Source organism: Perissodus microlepis, chromosome 11 (genome assembly GCF_051167445.1).
Source record: "Perissodus microlepis isolate ML-2025 ecotype Zambia chromosome 11, ASM5116744v1, whole genome shotgun sequence".
Lineage (NCBI taxonomy): Eukaryota > Metazoa > Chordata > Actinopteri > Cichliformes > Cichlidae > Perissodus > Perissodus microlepis.
The window spans coordinates 26,582,643-26,602,892 of record NC_140471.1 but is presented as its reverse complement, the minus strand read 5'-3'; the positions used below and the strand labels follow the sequence as shown (position 1 = coordinate 26,602,892).

The window sequence follows — 20,250 nt, the reverse complement described above, 5'->3', positions numbered from 1 at the left end:
AGTCTGGATCATTGGAGGACCAAATCAGCATCTGTGATTTATTTGATGTGGCAAGCAAAGCTTACCCAAAGACATGTCTTGCAATTAGCTCTAAATAAAGTTGATCTCATAGGAAGCACACAAATACCAAGACTAACTAGACAAGAAAAAAAGGCAAAATGCGCTGATATTGCAAACTGATTTAATGTAGCACATTTAATCTAAATACACCTTTGTGGTTCTAAGGATTGTAACATTTTTTTAACAACAGGCTATATTTTTTATTTAAATCCCACAAAAGGACCAAGTTCTTAGTGAAAATCTAACAGTTTTAAAATCAACACATATATAGTGTTGATTCCAATCTTTGCCTACAAACGCTGGATTTTGTGGTTTAGAGATTTGTTTTTAGGCAACAGAAGTAAATTGTATATTTGGGGGGTATTTCTTATTGAAAGTGAGACTGGCTCATGGAAATGAAGGAACAGGTCACCCAGTGCAAAAATGTGTTTTCTTTAAAAACAACACAGCTCCTCAGCACAGAGGAATAAACTATAAAAGGCTTTGGAAACACAGGTAATCATTCTTAGTAGGATCTGTGTTTTGTCAGGAAATGGTCTTAGTGGATCTTTGAATGAATATCACTAGTCAGATCCTTTGGATATCTCTGTATAATAAATGTAAAGGGATCAAGAAGCCACAATATCTTTACATATTGAATATGTTGTGTAAAACCACACACTTGCTTAGTTGTGCGTGTTAAGTGTGTTATACAGACAGTGAGAGTATAAATGCTCATCCACATCAACAAGTTACAGAGATTTTCAGATTTATTGGTGAGGGAATGTTTTTTCTTCGGATGTATTATCTTCAGGTTTTAAATGTGTGAGGCAAAAATATTCAGTCTTTACATCCTCTCAAATCATCTCTAATTTTAATATGTAGGCGATTTTTTCCAGCACAGTGTTACAGCATAGTTTATATGCTATTTATCTGTGGATAAATAAGTGATCTTTCACATCATAAATATTGTATTTCATATATTTCTAATATGTTTGTTATATTTATTTGCCTAATATCGATGACAATACACTGACGCAAATGTCCAGCATTTGAAATGGCCTATTTGTGCTTGGAGTAGCCCCCTCTCTGTTTTCTGTCATCTGCTTTATGCTCAATTATGACGCACTTTTAGGGATGCGACTCAGCTATCTAGGCCAGCCTTCAAAAACTTGATGCAACAATTTAAGATGATTTTGCACTTATGTGAAGCCACTCCAGAATTTGTTTGGTCTCACAACAGCAAATGAGGATAGAGGAGTGCAGCTGTTTGCTCTCAAGCCCCTGAACTCCTTTCAGTGCTCGCTTTTCTATAACTTCCTCAAGCACCACTTTGCATGAGAAGCAGCAGGAAATACAGACAATGACACTAAAAAGATATTCATCATATTCATGACCAAAAAAAAAAATTTACAAGTGAGATACTTCTCACCCAATCAAACAGATAATCTCCCTCCATTAAAACTGTGACTGACTTGTACCAGCCTGGAAGTTCATTATTTATAATATATGTAAATGCTGGTGATCAACTATAAATAGCCTACTCTGGTGCAATTTTACATCAGGTGTATATATTCTTTTCTTTTTGCATGGCTGAATATGACAATTATATATATTTTTTCTTATTTTAGCTCGAGGCGAAATGAGTACTTTTTGAAGGGTTGGTTCAAGATGCTTTGCCAATTCCAAAGACAGCACACAGGAAACAAGAAATTGCCCTCTGAATAGGACTTTGCAACTCAACTGGAGGTTTTTGTATTCCTCCCCAACTGCTGCGCTGAAGAGAGCCCATGCAGACAAAACTGCCTTGATCACTACCCAGCAACTAACGCAGTATGATGAACTGGCTTGGGTACTCGAACCCCAGTCTGTAATGATAGAGTAAATTACTATGTCTACTGGAAGACCTCACAGAGAAATAGCATGTAACTTTTGCACTTACCTGGCAATGACAAAAAGGACACAGCTAACACCCAGGTAGGCCAGGAGGATGTAGACCCATATGTCGGGAGTCATGGGGTTCAGGAAGGAGAAGAAGCCATTGTTGGTAGTATTGGGTTTGCGATACAAAATGCTGATGCCCATGCTCATGAAAGGCTTGGAGAAGTCGATGAATTTTTCACGTACATAAGTGATGGTGAGAGGAGCGACTGCCAAGTCTGCTCTCTGTATTAGGGGAAAAAAACACAAAATTTATATATATATATATATATATATATATATATATATATTGACTATATCAAGTTATCAAGTTATATCAAAGTAGACACATTTTCCCAATAGATGAAACGGGGTCCCATTTATGAGGCTTCATATAGTGTCACAAGAATGACATATGACACCATACAGCATCATGCAGTGAACAAGGCTGAACATATCGGGATGAGGTGCAGTCACCTATTATATGTGTATGACTACATATTCTGGATGTTACCATTTGTATTGACAGCCCCCACTGCTCCCCTGCACCATGGCTGGACAGGAGGTTAATGAAACCAGCTGCTTAGTTCACGCTCGAATACCTCTTTCCTCCAAGAAACGACACAGCTCACAAGGGGAGGCTTTCTTTACTTTCTACATAGTGAGCAGTGGGAGAGAACCAGAGTTTGCTCATACATCAGTTCACCGTGCAGCTTTTTAAAAATAAAATTAGGTCTCGTGTTTGCTTTGGAACTTTATGCAAAACTTCAAGACCTAGTCCTATGTGAATTAAACCTGCTAAACCTACGCAAACCTAATGAAATGAAAATTACCCAAATGATTCACCCATTCGACTTCTCTGTTCTTGGAACTCATCTATTATATAGCATACTCTGTGGTATGTTTGCTGATAGTTGATACCATAAAACCACTTTTATTCCAAGTTGTCCTCTAAGGATCCTGGGGCTGTTCTCAACATGAATTAAATTTTCTCTGTGTCCTAGGCAGCTCTTCTATCAGATTCGTATTATAACTACCACATCGCAGTAAATAAAGGTTAGAATGACAACATTTTCCCTTTGCATGTGGCACTGCGGATTACATACTCCTGCAGTCCACGCCATAGTAGTTAAATGCACAGTGGCGTTTTCTGAAGAGACAGAAAAATGGGAAAACCAGTGCATCATGCTGTGTATCGGCTGTTTCTCTTAAACTATTCAAATTTGTAGATCACACACTGCTCCCTCTCTTCTCTACTGCCTTGAACCAACCTGCCACTCAACCGTAAAGTCAGCCAGCATGCAATTCCACAGATCCCTATGGAGGGCTAATATACATGCCGCCTGTCCTTGTTCTGCTTTGTGCTTACCAACACAAGCTGGGCACAAGCAAGATAACCTGATAGTGCCCTGCTATGTGCCACATGGCTTGGTGTTATCTTGGTTTGCAGATGGTGGGTGTCGTGGTGTTCTGTACCTAACAGCCTCGAGGATTCATAAAATTACAACCATCATGATCTACATGTTTACAGCCCACTGAATGTACACAGAACGCAGAGTACATAACAGTCTTAGTCTGTAGCTATTTATTACCGGTATTTTGCAAATGAATAAATATAGCACACTAAAAGGTCATTAACTAGTAATAACTGAACAACCAACATTTTATTTCTTGATGAAACACTTGGATGTTGTTTTTAGTACCAAATATCTGCATTTTATAGTGGGTTATAAGGATTGCATAGGATGGACATATGTTGCTGCCATGTTGACCTTTTTTTTTCTCTTAATTACGGATGCACTGATAATTGGTTGCAGCAAACGTCCTTGTTAGCTGCCACCAGCCTATCTGCAAATAAAATGATGTTTTCTGATGGCAGTGGCTGATGTTTATCTCTTGTGTCACATCAATTTCACGCTCACTGTATTTTTAAAGATAGTGCGTAAAGCTGAATGGGTTTAAAAAAAGTTGATTTATGTTCATCATGAAGTTTTCTTTGTTTCCCGTGCATGGAAAAAGTGAGAAAAATAAATAGATCCATATCTGCTTCTGGTCAAACTGTTTGTTTTTTTGTTTTTTTCAAACGTGACTATCAATATGGGCTCTGAATTTCACAGCTGGTGCATCTCTGCCTTTTATGAAATATTTAGAGCTGATAGAAGTGCATACTGTGTGTTGCTTCAGTAGAGTGGGTTCTAATTGCAGAAACCCCCTCCTCTGAACTATGCAATGGTTACTGAAGATAACAGGCGGCAATTTCTGATATAGGAATGCTGAGGGAAGATAACACATACGGTATGCCTAGCCACTTTTACATGCATTTAAAAAACCGCTGGTGGAAAATAAATGCACAGTGAAATACAGACAAAGCACATGAGGATAGATGTACCTCTTATACTATACAATATAGTCTCGAAATATACAAAGGGTTAATTATGAGGCAGGGATGGTGTAATCAAGAAACTGTCACTTTGCATCAGCTGAAGGTTCAGAGTGTCGTGGCGTGTAACTGTGATTTACTCAAGGGTGCCTTGGCAGGCGGGACAGACATGTTTTTGCTGTTGTGGCAGCTGAACTTTTGTCCTTGCAGCTATGGGTCTGTCACTGTCACCACCATATCATGCTGCTGTCTCACATAAAAAATAAATAAATAAATACAAAACTAAAGATAAAAATAACTAGCAATCAAAATGACACCTGTCCATCTAGCATATGCTGATCATAAGATTTTTGAGGCCTTGGAAAATGTGTTATTTAACTGAAAATAGGGTAACTACTTCTTGTGGAATAAATCTAATCAACTGTGTAGCAATGTAGACAAAGAGGAAGTGGGCTGACTATAATCTTCCAGTGTATCTGTCGAAGCAAAGATTAATTGCCATGACAGAAACAAATGATGTGTTAAGGACGCCTTTAACATTTGCATCACAGCATGATTAAAGTGATCATCTATTGTGACTAAATCAAGTTTAACAAGGCCTGTTGCATCATTTAGCACCTTCCAAACAATGCCCTTTGGCACTGCAGTGAGCTTTGTGACTGCACAGAGGAAAATAAAGCGCTACATGTTACACAATGCTAAATCGTTGCACTTGGCAACACTGCAGTTTCTCATTCAAGTCTCCAATTCTGTGGTGAGTAAATCATAACTGACTTTCATTTTCATACTAAAAAATATACACGGGTTTTATTCTATTTCTGCCACATGTAGCTATCAGTGTGAAAATCTCTGTGAGCTACAGGGATGAATGAATTTAACACTAAAACTTGCATTTTGTTCACTTAAACAGACAATTGTGCAATTATGCAATGCAGTGATGATTTGAGGGTACAGTGGGCAAGCTGATAGCAATAAAAGTACAAGTCTCGTGCTTCAGGACTATTTTTATCACTCAAAACCAACTATTTCCCTGCTTTCTACCTAAGACCCTATCTCGCTAAGCCGCAGTAAACTGTTATACAGCTTATCTATCTGTATCACAAGGGGGGAAGCAATGGGGGGCGAACATAAAGTAATTATAAATACACAGAGAAAAGATAAAAAATGTCAGCTACCTTCTGTATCTTATTGTTAAGAGAGAAACAGAAGAGGTGAAAACATTCTTTGTTGTTAACTGTTTTATAGAAATATACTCCTTCCAATGCATGTATAGAAAAATAGAAACTTTCTGCACAGCATGTCTCAGTTTGACCCAAAGCAAAGAAAAATTACAGCTGCAGTATAGTTTGAAGAAATCTGTATCCTTACAGTTCTCCCATATCATCTCAGGGTCAGATCTCTTGAGCTTGCCTTAAAGTTTACGTTTCAGGTCTGCTGAATTACGATCAGCTTATCCATACCAGTGGAGTAAGGAAAGCACTAGACCACAAAATAGAACTGACTAAAAATCCACAAAAAATCGTCTTGCATCCTTGGCCATGTGATAAGAAGCAGTAAAAGCAATAACCAGCAGTATAGATTCCAATCTCCTCTTCTGCTGCTATTTACAAAAGCAATAGATATAAAAAGGTTAAAATACACTGTATGTGTGCATCATAAAAGCATTTAAATCTATTCCTTTTTCCAATCTCTGTTACTTAAGAATTTCTCACTTTCTATAGCTATGGATTAAATGGTGTTACATTACTGTTTATGTGTGTTCAACAGCTTATGTTCATATTTAAGCTGAGTGCAAAGGTCATAATCACCAGATGCCACAGTTTTGCACTGTTTTTTTTTTTTTTTTAAATTTTATTTTTATTTGGCTGGAAGCAGATGAACAGACTCTGTGGCCACCTGTGAGTCCTCTCTTTGAAACCAAAGAATGCACCAATAACGTATGTGTTGTTTAATGATGGAGTCATGCATCTCCTTTTCGTGCCAGCTGTCTCTCCCTTTGGTAATCTATTTGTTCCTCTAAAGGTTATTGTTATCAACACGGATCTAGCAAAAAGCCTGGATGGAGAAATAAAGTGCTGCAGTGGGAGCCCACCTTTTCCATCCCTTTCAGCACCAAGCCATTGACTCTTGCCATACGATTCCCTGCACTAAATGCCACTTAAGCTATTACAAGTTTTCAGCTGAGTACAGCGCTGACCCGATGGGGCTGAGGACAAAGAGAGAGCACTGACAGGGACACTTATGAAATGCCAGCAGAGAATTGCCACCATCGCTTCGATGCGAAGCAGTTTCATGGCCACTGAGGCTTTGAGTTTGACATAGACAGCTACGATTGGTCGCTATCCCTCAGAAAGATGATTGCCATTGTGTTCCCCTGAATCTATGCAGCGTTACGCGCTCATCCTAGATCTGTGGTTTATCCAGCTGAACGAAATGGCCTGTCTTACTAAATGACATCAACACACTTGTAACTTTTAGGCAACCTTGACATAATTGTGCCATAAATGTAACTGACAGCTTTGTAGGCTCCTTGTGACTTGTACTCAATCATAACTATATCACTGTCCACATGGAGGACATAACCTGTAATTCAGCTCAATGGCATGCTTTTGTAAGTGCGCATGATGATGCGAAAGACTTTGACTGTTTGGAGCATATAAATCAAAGTTTAAATCATTACACTTTGATAATGAAATGATTTCTTCTTAAAAACTCCCTACAAATAAAAAATAGTCTGGCTCATAACCACTATAAAATTACAAATTTGATTGTTTTTGCTTCTGTTAAACAAATACCTCATTTTGTCTTAAGCTTTGGAGGTTCTGGTCGGCGTATCTTTTTTTTTATTGTTTTGTTTTGTCTTTTAAAGATTACAGCTATATATCTATTATGCACATATGAGCATATAATGCTTCTGGTCAAAAAAGACGTCAACAAGGAGTAAAACTTACATGTTCTATAAGTTCCCTAATCATGCCGTTCCACAGGCCCTTGTCATCCTGGGAGCCATATTTCCCATCAGGCACCAGACGGATCTCATACGTGAAGCCCAGGATGTTGGCCAGCTCTTTTAGCAAGTCGATGCAGAATCCTTCGAAACGGTCGTTCCCAACCAGCGCCTTGTCAGATTTCTTAAGCATGACATATGGCTCCTCCTGCTCAGACCAAAAAGATCAAATGAAAAGCAATGGTGAGGTCAGCTTTTTCAATTTGTTTCAGCACATGAACCTAATTGAAGCAAAGTGATCTGAGCTGACGAGTCGCTGTTGCATTTAACAGGCAGTGACAGCAGATTCAAGTATACAGTGTGGCTATAGGCAGTGTTAAAATATGAAAGAAGGCTGAGGTTGTTCCTACATTGAAGTATTAAAGAAACGGGACCTGAGCTAAAACAAGATGGTAATGTAAAGTAAAAAATGTATATTGCAGGTATTTATATCAGCATCTAGTGATTGTTATAGTGATGGCAATGCACACAGAAGAAATATTTATATTAGCAATGAGCTTAGTTAGTGTTCAAATAGCTAAACCTACTGTCTCCCACTCACTGACCTATATAGCTGGTGCACCGTTTATTTTATGGTCAGGTAGCTGACACTCTTTACTGGCCTGTAATATCCTGCCCGGATGCTCTTAATTTAAGCTGTATAAAAGCTTGATTAGGAACAGAATGCAGCAGTGTAATGGAACATAGCCACTGTGTTGCCTTCATCAGTTGTCACCAACCTCCAAGGGAGAGCAACTGAGCTGATGCCTGCAGTGACAATGACTAACGCAGAACCGCTCATAAATGATTTCCTTTATTTAGTGCCTGTTACCATTTCTCTGCCAGATAGACGAGCATATCTCACTGTGCATTTCAAAACATGTTGGTGTGTTTATGCAAAAGCTGTAATACAATTTACTGCCTCCAATAGCAAGATGTATAATTTACAAACTGAGCTCAGACGCAGGGTAATTGATTCTCTATCGAAGGTGACCCCTTTCTTTATATTTTTTCCCTCAGCTGTAGCTGGTAGAGCACTAAAGAAAATGATGTAGTCAAGGAGGGGGAGGGAAGAAAAAGTCACAGTACTCTTTTAGTCCCCCAGAAAGTTATTTTAGGAGAAAATGAGAGGTGTTAAAAGCATAGAGTGGGAAAAAAAAAAAAAAAAAAATTTACACTTATAATTCTGTGCAGTTGTCTGTAAAAGAAGGTGTAAAGCAACCCCAGTATCAAGCAGGCAATAATTTATTTTACGCATCCTAGTTAAACTTACATGCCCGTAAAAGTGTTCAGTAAATGCTCAAGATCTTTGTTTGTCTACAAAATATGAAGCTACTTGGACATTACAATCGGGATGGCCTTTTAAATAAATAATAAGTTATGAATACTTGATGACAATGCATTCCGAGAGCAAGTGCTTAGCAGCAAACTTTGCTCAAGTTGTCCAATTAACTTGATCAAAAAGTTTGCATGTTAAGGGAGAAAGTCATTACCATCTGTTTCTAGCCTTCCAATTCTTGCTATTCCCCAAGGTTTTAACTCAAAGCAAAGTGTTTATACCAGTTCTATGCTCACAATCGCAGCATGGGCGTGCATAACAGAAAGGGAAGGAAGGTGGGCCTGCGCAGAGACATTACAGGCAATGGAGTGCAAACAATTAATGTAAGGGGAAAAACACATTAAGTGCCTTAATCTCTTCTACGAAGTTATCACTATAAAGCTGTCAGACGTCTTGTTCATGCTTCACTGGAATCAGTTTGATGCAATGCCATTACACTAAGACGTGAGATTGATATTAAAGCTGGAGCTCTCTTCGGCAATTTGAAAATAGTCAGTTTTATGATCTTAAACAAATGATATCCAAAGAAAAAGCAAATTAAGGAAAATGTTGGAAAATGTTAGAAATACTCTTTAAGAAGAAAATGAAGTGCAGATAAAAAAAAAATCCAAAATCTACACCACTCTCACAGAAAGGAGTCTGTAACTACTAGTGCTAGCATATTTTAGTATAGCACTAAAATCCTTGTTTCATGTCTCCTGTATAAGACAGTATTAACATAGATGCCACCTGATAGGCATTAATTATATCCCACCTTGACCTCACTTCTCATAATTATAGCTTTGTAGTCCAATATAGGCTTAATAACAGTGTTTATCATTGTAGCTTGTGTAGCTGTCCCAAAGGGGTGTACATGCGAACATCTGTGCAAGCACCTTCATGATAGCTATACAAAAACCCCAACAGCCAGTGACAGTGTTAAGTACATACCACTGGGAATCTACAATACTGTACAAATGAAGGTAATGTGGATCTGGCGGAGGGCTTGCCAAGTTCTTTCTATCTGAACATGTAATTAATGCATTCTCAGGAATAGTTTATTGTAGCACTGACTCTTTTGTTTCCTTTTTTTTCTTTGCCCCAGGGCTTCTCAAAACTGACAGGTCTGTGTTGTGTAGTTGCTTTTGCTATAAAAAAATATCTAATATCATATCTATGATTTGTGTCAGTATTTGTGTTATTTTTAGAATTGTCAGTACAACATATTACTGTATCTAGCAGCCACTTCTCTTCCTTATAGTGCAGTACATTCAGTATAAAGCACGCCTAAAGAATTCTAGTCTGCAGTGAACCAAACAGAATGAAAAAGAAGTAAATATATGGCAAGGCTTGGATTGCAATGTGTTATCTATAAGACGGACAACTGGGAAGGTATGAAGGGTAGGGTATATTTTACGCCAGGCTACACAGGTGACCTACCAGGATGGTGGTGATGACAAGGGAGCGGTTAGCCAGAGAATCCGTGATGTTCATCCCTTTTCGCTTCGGCACTTCTGTGATGTTAAGACCTCCAGACGCACTCCACTTCCCCACCTGTGCAAAAGGAAAAGTGTGTAGCTAAGTGTTCTTTTTCTGTTGATCAGCAATGACCTTAGCAGACTCTGCCGGCAACCATCTCCCACATTAGTGCCAGGCTGAACACATCTCTGGCAGCATTAGATGATTGGCTGAGTCACCTTTTATCAGCAGGCCAGTGTATTTTGGGGAGTAGGGGGTTAGTTAAGCATTAAGCATTATGGGTAAATCAAAGAAACTGGAACAATGAACTGCAATGCGATAAGTCAGATCAATCAAATCACATCAAAACATTTTTATATAAATGTAGAATCTATGTAATATGAACATGTGTACAGGAACGACTGTGTGTTAAACCAATAGAAATATTGAATATTTCAAATATTACAACAAGCTCACAGTAAATTTAAATGAAGATGGAGAATGGGGATGCCATTAGGACTGCATTGTGAAAGTAATTTTGCTGTACAGCCTCAGATAAGCCAAGAGATTTGAACAAATAAAAGGAGTTATACATGCATGAAGCCCTGAAGCAAAAAAACTCTGCATATTGTAGAGACACACTCTGGAACATATCATTAGCACAAATAGTCCTGTGGCTGTCGGTAACAATCTCTGTTTGCAAATCGAGCTCTCCACCAAACCCTCCTCCCATTCTTCCCTCTTTCTCTATTACTAGAGACAGAGCTTTTAATATTCGTTGGGATTTGTGCTTGAGGTGGATCCATTTAAAAACTTGCTCCCCACCCCCACCCCAGAAAAAAAGCATGAAAAATGTTTGTTAATGTCCTCCCTGCCTAATCCAGATAAAGGCATATGCTCTAATTTGAAAAGCACATTAGTTACAGCTTGTCACACAACCAAACAGGACTCCAGGAGAGAGATTTAAAAATATCTGAATGCTTTCCGCTTTGCAAAATTCTTTCTAATTGTACCCAATTACAATTAGCTCAATTCATTAAACATGATTAGCAAAAGACTGGATTCAAAAGTTATTTACTCATGCATCCACACGGAGAGCATTACATTTATTTCACCCTCCTGAGCATGCCAGTGTTGAGTGAAAGTGGCAGTCTGAGAACCTGTTCATAATTCCAGCGTGAGCTCAAACTTAGGCTAATATTCAATTACAATGGATTAGTTGAGAAAAAAGTCCACATCTTAATAGGCTCAAACAGTCAAAGCCGATTCCACGGATATACAAGGGGAAAAAAAAAATTCCAGCAATCTGCAGCACGCTGCCGGATCAACCCTAGCATGCATTAGAGTGGGATTTGTCAGATGCACAATGAGAATGCACTAATATGGCATCAAATACTTTTAGGAGATGACTGCGCTTCAACTTAATTGACCACATGCAGGACAAGATGCAAATAAAAGAGGGAAGAAGAATCATTTCAAAGCTGCAGTATTACAAGCTTCATTCTGGAACAGAGGAGTTACAAGCTGAAAAGCCCCTGCTATTATATATTCTTGAGCCTTTAGGGAGTACTTGAAGAAGTCATAATGGGACTTATCCCTATTTGATGTATTCATAATGTATGAAAGCCTTTTAGTAGAGAATAGCTGTTGTAATCCAGAGGCCTTCCAGTATAATAAAATAAGTTCTACAGTAGGAACCTTTTAGTCCCCCACACCCCCTTTTGTGTGTGAAACATGTTTATACAGCTCATTAACACCAAACAGCATTTTGGGCATCACCTCAAATTATCATTAAGAGAGGCAGCAATTAACACCCTAATGTGTACCCTAATCCAATTTGCTTTATGATCCACTAACTTATGCTTATGTTGAAACAGCCAATTTGCTTCCTTGTTAGGAGGTAAATGATATTGCCAAGTGTGCGTGTATTCAACATTAAAAAAATCTGAAATATGTATATATATATATATATTTTAATGGGCAATTTTATATATTCTTTTGATGGAAATTCTACATTTTATATACTCCTTGCCGTGAAACATTGCTGTATGTTTCACCTCATCTAACAAGGATTTACATTAAACAATAGTTACCTTTTCAAGTCCATCCTCCTTTAGACTGATGATGTCCAGGTCAAAGTCTGTACGTAGACCAGTTGTTTTGTTGAAGGACAGTCGACCCGTCAAACCATCCCAGTGGGACTGAAAGACAAAATATCTACATATTTTACCCAGCATGAGCTCAAACTACCCATGTTTCCAGAATTTAGTGCTATTGCATACCTACTTTCTGACACCTATATACAGTACACATCTACCCATATACCTGTATATAATATTTTGATTGTACTGCTCCTACATGTTTCAAAAACTAGAAGGTGCAAGGTACTTCAACAACAGTAAGAAACAACAAACCAGAGAAAGATGTTTAAGTCCTATCAACAAAACACACTACAACATACTTTGACGTTCACGGAAAGCAAATTCACACCCACGCAGACATGAACCAAAAGTACAAACACAAATCACACAGGCTGCATTTTCTTTTTTAATTACATTTTACATTTCAATGCCTCCAACGCATTTTCCCTTCAGACTATGGAGTTAATTAACAACCCTTTGCTTGATTCCCCATGAGGGGAAAAACATACAACTGCCCCCTATTATGATTCCCTGATACCTGCCACCTCCACGTGTGCACAGGCAAATACATGCAGGCCTGTACTAAATACACGAACATACCCCAGACCATTGCAGCAATCATAAAAAACTCAGGAAGTAAGTTTTATGGTTGTGATTGCACCCCAGTGTGTACACCACAGCATTGTAAGGGTTTTTTTAAAGGGTGTTTGTACATAATGAATCTTTACATATCATAAACACTTTTCTGATGTTTAAAATCTAAACTGTGACAACACTACAGGCTATAGCTGTCCAACCACCATGTAGCTTGCCAGAACATGAGAATATTGAGGCTATTCAAGGAAAAATTTGTGGCACTCTGCTTTTCCAAACACTGTCATACCTCATTCCCACTGGCCTATTGCCATATAGGTGGGTGGCATGTTCAAGAAGCTCTAATTCAGAGAGTGACATAAATGCGTCAGCCATATCACATCGAAAGGGCGAAGTCGACCTTCAGAATATGTCACACTCCTGTCTTGAAGTAAGCGTAAATTAGGCCTGAGTTTAAGCTTTCATAACCTAAGACTTAAGATGTTTGCATAAGAACAATCATGTAATAATATCGAATTTACTTTAATCCTTTCAAAATGGCTAACACTGGCATTTTTTAAACTAAATACTGCAGACACACACAGACACCAGACGTTTGTAAGATATAGGGTGTGCAGACTTTGCAGGCAAAGAGAATTGTGTCTATTACTGCATCTTAAACAGCAGCGGGATTTTATAGCTCCTGTTCCAGTTGGCAACGTGTAGCCAAAAACTAACAGAATATATAATATCACATTTCAGTGCATACCATATGTAGTAAATTCCTAGTGTTGTTAAATGGTTAAAAACAGCAACATTGTGAGTAAAAGGTAATAATACAGTACTGTTAATCAATAAAAAACTTTTAATTAATTAATTAAAAAACTAATTAAAACTAATTAGCTTTAATTAAAACTGCTTAATATACAGTTACACCGTTTTATGTATGTTTCACTCATCAGTTTACCCATCTTCACCCATCTTCCTTTGTTCTATGAATCAAATGATCCAATTTCTAATTACAGAGTCGTCTAAAATGAAATGAACTGAACTCAGATATGTATGAAAATAAAATACTGCAAATACAGTCGTAGTGTGCTTTATAATTTCAGGTCTCTTCCAGTGTACTGCTGGGAAGTCTAAGACACATAAGCACATGCACTGCTATCCCTGCCACTAAGAAAAAGGCAACTCCAGGCAACTCAAAAATCAAATCCACCTTATATTTCCACTTGAAACAAAAAAAGTGTTTCCTGTTCAGCAAAGTGAGTTGATGATTTTGGCTATAACACTGTATTTGAATGCTTACTGGGAGTCTACTACCATTTATAGAAAGACCAGACCAGAATTTGTTCTTTCAAGTATGCCATCTGTTGGTGAAGCAAAGTCTTGGAGGAGCTACAAGTCGTGGCCATTTAAAACCTCCCACACACCCCCACTTTCTTTCTGAAAGCAATGCATTAGGGCAAACAAAGGTTATACTTATTTTCCTTTGGAGCCCCAATTCCACTTGTGCTTATCACTGAACAAGGCTGCAAGCCAGATGATGTTTTCGCTGCACTTAAATTTCCTGGTAATCTAGACTAGAAAGGGAGTGGCAACTGATACTCTGTATTTGGGGTTGTCCTGCCCAACAAATGGACCACACAAGGATCTATAGACACGTCTACTCTTCCCTCTCTTTGCAGCTTGGTTGCAGATACCGATCAGTGGACATACATTAATGAGAGAGACTGTTTACTCGTTGCTCCCTTGCTGGGTTGCATTGGGTTTAACATATTTCAAAGAAACATAATGTACGTCCTCATTTTATGTCGCTGTGTAGGACTGTAACGAGTAGTGTATTGAATTACTTTCTCTGAAGAGTAATTAAGTAGCATACTGCATTTTTTTAGGAAAAGTAATTACGTAACAGTAGGGCTGTGCGATATGACCAAAATCTTATATCCCGATATAAGAATTCTATCGTCCTGATAACGATATAAATCACAAAAGTGTAACATTTTCTGTAAATTCTGTGAATCTCGGGCAGCTCGACTTGCGGGAAGTGTTTCCAGCTGCGCGTCATGTAGCTGGAGTCGAGTGTTTTAACCGATGCATGAAACTATACATTTTTAGACATAAGGTGTAACGGCCGCCGTTTTCTTTGTGAGTATTTATTACACAGCGTGCTGCGGGGAAAAGCCTGTTCTAACGTTTGAGTCTAAGGTTTATTTTTTAGCACCTGGCAGCTCTTTTTTAATTCTCATCCGTAAATAATCTGCTCTTTCACGTGATTCAGTTTACTTTGAAAAGTCTCAACAGGATCTTGAGCTTTATTGTGAAAGGTTTATGTGGAACATAAACAAGTGGACACGCGATGCTGTTACCGTCGTTGTTGCTAACCACAACGCATAAAAACAGGCGCTTGTCTGTCCGTAGTGTGGTTATATTAATTATAAGAGAAAGAGAAAACTTTAAGAAATTAATATAGCCACTACAGTGACCATCAAAACGATGAAAAAATATTGCCGTAAACAGTTTATTTTGCGACACCACGAAACAAATGATAGCGTAAAATGAAACGATAGACGTTTTTATATCGTCATCCGATATATATCCTTATATCGAACAGCCCTACATAACAGAAAACTTTTCTTGTATAAAAGAGTGAATGGGTATCAGGTCAGGTATTGTAATGTACATAGAAATTTTCCTCTCCGTTATCATAGTGGTGTTTTAGATTCCTACAAGAAAAGTGACCAAAGCTGACCACAGGACTAGCCACAAACTGGTCACAAATATTGACCGTATATCAAACACCACCAACACATCCATTTTGCCAAATAACCAAAAAAGGCTTCCCACGGTTGTAGAATCTTCTTTAGAAAGTAAAGCCTGTGTACAGTCATTCAAATTTGCTTTAACTGGAGTTATTTTCTTAAGTGAGAAAAATGTAACTTGACATTTTCAACTCTTCCCCACCACGCACGACCACACCCATGAAAAACACAGATACAAATGATTCTGTTGTTTGTACAAATGGAGATACAAATAGTAGCATCTCTGCACACCCTTAATCTCTCACTTTGCACAGACTCGTCTTTGAATTCTGAGGCACTGTCAGGGCCTCATGTTAGATGAAATAAGAGACGATTACACAAGTTGTGTTTTCAAAAGGTTACAGTACATGCTTTCTGGAAAATAGGTTATGAATACAGGGAATTTATAAAGCTGACAACAATGCTGCTTTGATGTGTCTATCAAGTCTTGGTTCAGTTTGTATGTGGATAAGATTGATTTTGCTGGGTAAATATCCAAGTCCCACACGACTACATGGCGCTCACTCTGCTCACCGTCTTCCTTTTCACCACTCAGTCACTATGTTTCTATATAAACAACACTTATATCAAATATCAACAGGCCAAGGGTGCCCCATCACCTCTTTGATGAAACTCATGAAGCGGCCTCCAAATCTCCAGGGTTTGTGGCGGTGGCACTGCAGTGAGTTTACGGTCATCTGAGGAGCGTGCTGGTATGAGACGGAAACAATGTGGACTGCATCATAGGTCAGAGCTGCATCTGTCTGGAATAAGGGGTGAACATTGTTTCAGCTAAAGACTCTACAAAGACATAAACAGTTGAGTCACCGTTAGTCTTACTACTAATTATTATTATTTTCACATCAATTATACACTAACTAATAATTCAACCTTGTTTTGCTTGCCTTATTTATACTACTGATGAGAACAGTAAAAAATAAACATGGTCTCCGGATGATGTTTCCTTTATGTGTGTGTGTGGCTGGTGCACTCATGCTGTAAGCATCCTGCTCCACTCTACCCCAAAAGAGCTTTATTAAGATTACATCTCTATCGTTTTCCTAAAAATATACTATGTATCAAGGTACAACGTCCCAATAACTAAACTGAACAAGAGTGATGAATACATCTCAAAGGATAATTGGTTCAAAAGGGCCTTATTATATACACATAATTTTGGATAGCCATGTGCAAGATGAATTTCTTTGTCTTTTTTTCAGTTATTGCTGAAGCCTAACAGTAAAGCACAAGACCAAAATAAAGAGCTTACTGCAGAGATAATTCCTGAGATAAAGAGTAATTTCGTACCAAACCACACAAGATTAAAAAATTTTAAGACTGACTTCAAAAGTATATACCACATACCGTCATGATGCCCTCCAGCAGGCCTGAATCAGGTTTAGGTGGTATCTGCTTTTCCATTGACCATTTCTCTGCAATGGAAGCAACTTGAGGGTTTTCCACATTGAGGATGCGGAAACCAGTCATGTTGACGCCACAGAAGCGATAGGGCTCAAGGTCGATGGCCATCAGGTCCTTTTGAGAGACAGAAGTAATGAAGAGTGGATTCTTAATTAGTACCACTGAGCGTCTTTAAGTATTTATTCAATCCCACACATAAAGATAATGTCACAGCAGCCGATTAAAGCGATAACTTTATTCAGGTGAAATAAAGTAGGATTTAAGTATGGCGCGGAAAGTGGTATTTGTATCATAAGGCAAACCTAAAAAGACCTAAATAGCTTCTGTTGCTGGATAATCCTTTTAAAACTAGCCTGTTAACTGTTTTTGTTTGTTTGTTTTGTTGCTTTAGTTCCTACAAAATGATGAACCAAGTGCACAAGCTAAAAGCTCAGGATGTATTTTGCTTTTTTATGTGAATAGATCTCTATAGGTACTTTTGTAATTTGGCAAGACTCTAATTATTGCTTGTGGCTCAGAAAGAATTAAAGAACAAGGAAAGGGAAAAAAAATGAATATTAATAATTCAACACTTGCATTCCCTTGGTACCTTATAAGCAAAAAGCAATTCAATTTGAGCCACTGCAATTTCTGGGGAAGCCATTGTAGCTGAAGTGTGAAGTCACATGTTGACACATGTCGTGTCAGAATGGGCCAGGGGGCTTGGAAAAGACATTTGGATGAACATAGATATTTCATTAGCACCCTGTGGGGTTAGTGCTGGGAGAACAAGAGCGTGTAAGACACTTACTAAAGAACGGTCGTTGCTCTGAATCACTGAAATATTTCTCATCTTTCCCCCCCCTTCCCACTAGAAAGCAGTACAGAGCTTTTTTATGAAAAGAAAAGAAAACCACTATTGTTCCAAATGACATTAAGAAATTATCAATAAAGTACAGCAGATCAGGTTTAAGGTTTTTTAGCTTCGAATCTATGTATCCAAAAATACTGGGATAGAAAATTTAGTATATTATAGTACGTCTTTATTTTTAACAACAACAACAAACGCTGAGATTTTATTGTTGCCCTCATTTTGATTTTGCTACAAGCACACAATGCAATGATTTACACATCACTGCATTTTTGGAAAAGGGGTTGCTTTAGCCCCTTTGCAATGCCAGAAAAGCAATCTGTTTCAATTACAAGTCTGAATTTTGCACTGCTGCCTTCCACACACACATATGCTATGCAAACTTTGTGTACAATTATCTCTTTACCAGAAAACCCCAATGTATATCTATATACACACAGAAGTGTTGTACAGGTACCAAACATAACAAAGTTCTTGTCTTTAGGTCCTCAGAGATAGCTATGGCAATGCAGGAGCTATGACAGACTCATTTCAAAGGACAAGGAAGTTATTACCCGATACCACTCTGCTGTTACCTTTTCATGCTCTAATAAGTCGGCATTTCCCTCACCTCAGAAGATAAAACACAGACATCAGTGAATTCCATCGAGAGGAAATTGTATTGCCATGTACACCATGCAAGTATTCATCATTTTGGATCAAATCAAGCCGCAAGGTATAATCTTCTTAATGGGGTGTCTGTCAATATGACAGTATATTGCAGCTTTAGATAGATATCGCACTCTGATTCTATAAAGATATAGTGCCTTTATGTGAAAAATATTGTTGATGCAAAAAATCATATCAAATAAAAGTTTTTCAGTTAATCCTCAAGTAAATATCTTGCTAGAGAACAAGCCAGGAAACTGCTACACTTACACACACAGACTAGTGCACCGGCGATGAAAAGACATTTTGCATTCCCTATTAAACCATCCAGTTTGCTATACAAACATGGCACATAGCAGAACAATGTCATTGACACGCTATTGAGCATGAAAGATGACACACATCACGCCTGGACCGCTATGTCATATTGCATTATCACAACAGACTGGTCAAGTCCGGAGAGACGGAGTGCACAAGGGAGGCAGAAACAAAGACAATAACAGGGAATGAAAGGAACAACACTGAACACGCTGGTATTCATTCTCATTCAGCCACCAGATAGTCAGGGTTGCAGTAGGGAGCAGCAATGGTACCCTGCTGGGTCTGCTAGTATTAGTCAGATGAGATCATTTCATCAGAGCGGGAGCTAAAAATACTCATGATGGGAGGGAAACAGTTACATACTCAAAAGCTGTTAAACATATCTAAATGATCAACCTAAATTCTTTCAGTCAGTCATTCATTGTTTCTTCGTGCAGCGATTTCTTTTGTTTCTTGAGTTCTCGAATATAAATGATATAGACTATCACCTGGCTGCTTGACTGCATAAACTGCAAGTACATAAGAGGATATATATGTGTGTGTGTGTGTTTAATATATACAATGATTGTACCAACTTGAAAGTCACATTCAGCTTTAAATCTCAATCTGCTGGGTTTGTTTTTTTGTTTTTGTTTGTTTGTCTTTTTTTGTTTTCCTTTTTTTTCTTCCCATGCTGCTACCTCAAAGACTTCTGTTGACTTTACTATAAAGCGAAGTGTTTACTACAGCAAATAGAAGACTCCATTATGCCTTCGGCTTGTCAAACAAAATTGATGTTATGGACTGGATCCAAACTCCATTGGCAATTAGCCACTATTCATCAAAAACTCAAGTGGTGGGAAGATGAGAACAAACGAGACTCTATTTGCATTAACAAGCGTGGTACATTACCAGAGTGGTGAAGATATAGTGGTAATACTCTGTCATCATCCCCATGGTCTGGGCCTGAAAGGATATGAAGACAGAAGATGGAAAAGAAAGGTGTGAATAAGTAGAGACGGGACAGAGAAGACTGTAATTGTGTCGTGTCAGGGCATTTTAGAATCAACGGCATTGTCAGAATAAACAATGCTAAAGGAATGCACGAAAAGACAGAGGTTTTAACGAGCATGTTGACCAACATGCTGTTAATTTTGCAGGTGAGATTCTGCTGCCGTTTGCTGGGATTTCTGCACCATATGTGGTCCACAGAATTACAGAATGGCTTGATGCTTTTCTATGCATTTAAATGGTTTGGAATGCCTTGAGGCATGTGACGTTATCCCAGCAGACAAGAGAGCTTTCAATCAAAAGAGCTCGGTAATCTTTGCCTCATATCTGAACACTCCATCATTGCCACTTGTTTCACTCCATCTACATTCAAAGGCACTACATTCCCATGGTGGCTGTGTTT

General features: G+C 38.3%; 1 protein-coding gene across 1 annotated transcript in view; it reads right to left on the bottom strand.

Annotated features, from left to right (window-relative positions):
- Positions 1–20,250, bottom strand: part of grik3 (glutamate ionotropic receptor kainate type subunit 3) — a 95,281-nt gene that overhangs the window by 14,956 nt on the left and 60,075 nt on the right. The window contains exons 5-11 of the mRNA XM_084943705.1: positions 19,749–19,802; positions 16,982–17,152; positions 16,237–16,380; positions 12,195–12,302; positions 10,084–10,197; positions 7,291–7,494; positions 1,982–2,205 (exon numbers count right to left, since the gene is read on the bottom strand). Coding sequence (XP_084799831.1) covers positions 1,982–2,205; positions 7,291–7,494; positions 10,084–10,197; positions 12,195–12,302; positions 16,237–16,380; positions 16,982–17,152; positions 19,749–19,802 — 1,019 coding nt within the window. The remainder of the gene's footprint in view (positions 1–1,981; positions 2,206–7,290; positions 7,495–10,083; positions 10,198–12,194; positions 12,303–16,236; positions 16,381–16,981; positions 17,153–19,748; positions 19,803–20,250) is intronic.